Source organism: Entamoeba dispar, genomic scaffold, assembly GCF_000209125.1.
Source record: "Entamoeba dispar SAW760 scf_1105229459661 genomic scaffold, whole genome shotgun sequence".
NCBI classification, from domain to species: Eukaryota; Evosea; order Mastigamoebida; family Endamoebidae; genus Entamoeba; species Entamoeba dispar.
The window spans coordinates 3,728-7,360 of NW_001853804.1; the positions used below are offsets into that span (position 1 = coordinate 3,728).

The following is a 3,633-nucleotide window of genomic DNA, read 5'->3' on the forward strand; positions in this document are numbered from 1 at the left end:
CATACTCCTAGGGGATGACATGTTTGCAACACTTGGAAAATGATAAAGTAAAAATAAAAATAAATAACAAATGAATTAAAATAATAAGTCATCGTCATTATTTTGTTTACCAAAATCTGGAGTTGCCATTTTTCTATTTAACTCATTCCTTTGTTCAATCAAAGCAGGTTTTCTTTCTTCTAATTCTTTGATCTTTTGTTTAGAGACATTCATGTCTTGGGAATATTTTTCTTCAAGGTTTTTAATTTCTTGTTTAATCCGTTCTTTTCTTTTTTCTTTATCCTTTACAATTTCTAAGATATTGTCATTAGGTTTAACTTTTTCAAATTTTTCCCTTAGGGAAAGTACTTCACGTTTAATATCTGCTTGTTTATTCATTTCCATAATTTCTTTATCAATTTCTTGTCTCTCTTTTTTTGTGTCAATTATGTCTTTAGATATTACTTCTATTTCCTTTTCTAATAGTCTCATGGACGCTTCATTTTCTTTTCTTCTTTTGATAACCCCTTCTTGGCGTCTAATAATTTCTGCAAGCTCTTTTTCTTTTTCCTGGGCTTCATTCATTTGGGCCACAAGATCTTTTTCTTGTTGTGTTAATGATTCATAAATTCTTTCAATTTCCTTGATCCTTTGTTGAATATCATTAATTTCTTTAACAATTCCTTGGTATTTTATTTCAAGTTCTTTTTCATTTTTATCACGTTCTTCATTTGTTTTTCTTTCCCTTTCATTTTCTATTTGACATGCACTAATAATCTCCTTTAACATAAGCATTCGTTCTATTATATTATTTAAGTTTGATAACCTTTTCTTTTATGGTAGAAACAATACAAACCTGTTGCTTTTCCTTTTGTAAAGTCAGTTGTGTTTATCATTTTAATAAGCTCCTCTGATACAGAAGGAGTTGTTCTCTTCATGAAGAATATAAATGTAAAATGAGATTTCAAGTTCATATTATAAAAAAATTAAATGAAAAAAATAAAAAAGTCTTAATCTTGTTAAAATAAAAATGGAACCACCACTTATTTTGACAACATGCACACACGAAGATGATTGTCCTCATTGCAGATTAAAACAAAAACCAAAAGGAATTCCTGATATAAAAGAAAAGCCTAAAAGAACACCAACTAAACCAATATTTGAAACAAAAGGGTTCCCATCTCCTCAAAAGAAATACCAATCAACTAAAAAACCTGAAATCGCTTCAAAAGAAACTGTTGATTTCATTACAATGCTTCACAAAGGACATAGTCATTGTAAAGTTACTAAAGATACAGTTTCGGTCAATGCAAGTTGGATGGGTTTTGTTGAAAGACCTAAAGTATATCCAGAGTTAACTATAAAAAATATGAGGTTTGGATTTGCTGGAGAAGTCCTTCCTTTTGAAGTTGATTTGGCTGCATTCAGTGGATTGTATAATCATGGAGAAGACCAATGGGCTGCAGGATATTCATTCAATGAAATTGGTATGTTAATTCGTTCTAATGTAGTGTCTCAAGTTCGAGCAATGCTTGGAATTATTGAATCAATATGCGATAGATGTAATGGAATTTATAGAGAGATTTCATATCCACAAGATGATGGAACATACTTTAAAATAGGGGGTGAACAATTTGGAGACAAATATTATTATAAAAATATTTCAAAGGAAGATGTTTTCAGACATTTGTGGCTAAACAATGATGTCTTCGCATCACTGTGCGAGATTATTCTTAACAAAGACTCCACTACTTTGTACTATGGTATAGAAGTGTTGTACAAAATGTTAATTTGTTCTCCTCCTGAGTCTTTGCATTTTAGAGCAGCAATGAAGAATTATTTTCTTGAAACTAACACTGATGATGAGAAGAAAGAGGACATAATCCAAAGATATCTTAAACTACATATCATAGGTAAATTAGTTGAATACATGAAGATAATACCTTCAAACATAGCTATTAAAGCGTTATGGATTGCAATTGGATTTTTTAGATTAGGAAAAGATTATCAAAATTGTATCAGTGAAGATGAGAAAAAACAACTGGTTGCTCAAATATCACAAAAAAAAAGTCCTGTTTCTCATAACATTGGAAGTGATGAAACTGAAAAAGCACTTGCTCATTATATAGCAAGTGAACCAGATATTCTTCCAATTTCTATTGACGAAACATGGTCATTGGTTGATGAAATAAGTAAAGGATTTATTCCAGAAAATGGAAAAATCTTATTAATGACTTCTTTAGTAAAAAACAAATCATTAGAAATTGATAACGTATTTAACCTTCATCAAGCAAAACCTCGTGGAGTCATTGGATATCAGTTTATGAAAGAAACTATTAAATTATTAACTTTAGAAGAATTAGAAAAAGTCTATTGCTCGTGTGAGTATGAAGATCTATTCTCTGCACTACTTTGCATAAGTTATGCTGCAGAAATTATTCGAAGAAATGGAAAATTACACAAAGTGTTTAAGTTCAATCAATTACTTTATTCTGATGAATCACGATTTAAACCAAAAGATCATAAACTTTATCAAATATTACCTACCTGTGATTGGGAATTCGAATTTCCATATTTCCAATTAGCTCTTTGTTCAGTTTTAAGTGGAAACACCTTAAAAGAGTTTAATTACCATTGGGATGAACTTGGAGCACCAACTGAAGGTATTTGCCTTTCACTACTCAGAGGAGATCTTAAACTGGTCATCAAACACCTCCCAGAAATATGTATTACTTTTGGCAAAGACTGTTTTATTCTTGTGCTTAAAAAGATTTTGAAGGACGCTTGTTTATCTGGTGGACAACTTGAAGAATATTTTTTCAACCACTTCATAAATCAGTTTACTGAAGTCACTATTGGAGAGGCCTTCCCCCAATACCCTGACATTCTTTCAATTGGGTTTTGTTCTCAAAACGATGATGTTGTTTCTCAAACTTTTGAACTAGTCATAAGCCTTCTCCCTAAATACGATGAACTCATTATTCCACATTACACATCAATTCTTAATCTTCTAAAAATGCCACAAACAGTTTTTAACATTAAAATGGATCTGATTGACTCATACATTAAAACGTTCTCTCAAGTCTCTCAATCAATAATATACGATCCTTTGTATAGCGCAAAACAAGAAATCAAAAATATTCTTGAAGAACAAAAAATGAAAGGGGTTTCTAACGTTGACTCAATAGCTGACCAAAATGATATCCTTCTAATTCAACAATCAAAAGAGTATCAAAGCATGTTTGCTGATATTACTCTCTTCAACCAAACATCGTTAAATCATCCGCTATTAAGTTTTCTTATTCTACCATTTTACCATCCAGCCCCTGAATTCTTAGAAGCATTGCAATTTTCAATTGGCTCCTTTGGAACGATATACCCTTTCAACAAAACAATGTACTTAAAAACATCGGATAATTCAGAGTATCTCAGACTCATTGTTCAAGTTTATAAAACTGCTCGTCAATGGAACGACGTGATAGCAGCTGCTTTAAGCTATACAGTCATCAGGCTATGTGAAGAGGATCAAACAAATATCAAATTCTATGAACTAACAAACAACGACATAGACAAAATGAAAACCTTGGTGAATTCTATTTTTTATAAAGCCTTATAACAAAAATAAAAAAATAATTTAATCAATGTATTGATAAA

At 30.7% G+C, this 3,633-nt stretch overlaps 2 protein-coding genes across 2 annotated transcripts, besides 4 other annotated features; one reads left to right on the plus strand and one right to left on the minus strand.

Annotated features, from left to right (window-relative positions):
* Positions 1 to 48: 48 nt before the first annotated feature.
* Positions 49 to 87: a sequence feature (AT_rich).
* On the minus strand, positions 76 to 774 carry EDI_005980 (uncharacterized protein; the record flags this gene model as incomplete). Its single annotated transcript, XM_001736002.1, has 1 exon — positions 76 to 774. The coding sequence occupies one exon, from the start codon at positions 772 to 774 to the stop codon at positions 76 to 78; it is 699 nt and encodes a 232-aa protein (XP_001736054.1).
* Positions 775 to 951: 177 nt separating this feature from the next.
* Positions 952 to 986: a sequence feature (AT_rich).
* Positions 987 to 1,009: 23 nt separating this feature from the next.
* On the plus strand, positions 1,010 to 3,595 carry EDI_005990 (uncharacterized protein; the record flags this gene model as incomplete). The annotated part of the gene is made up of 1 exon (XM_001736003.1): positions 1,010 to 3,595. The coding sequence occupies one exon, from the start codon at positions 1,010 to 1,012 to the stop codon at positions 3,593 to 3,595; it is 2,586 nt and encodes an 861-aa protein (XP_001736055.1).
* Positions 1,622 to 1,643: a sequence feature (AT_rich).
* A 1-nt stretch (position 3,596) lies between the features above and the next one.
* Positions 3,597 to 3,618: a sequence feature (AT_rich).
* Between the last annotated feature and the right edge of the window lie 15 nt (positions 3,619 to 3,633).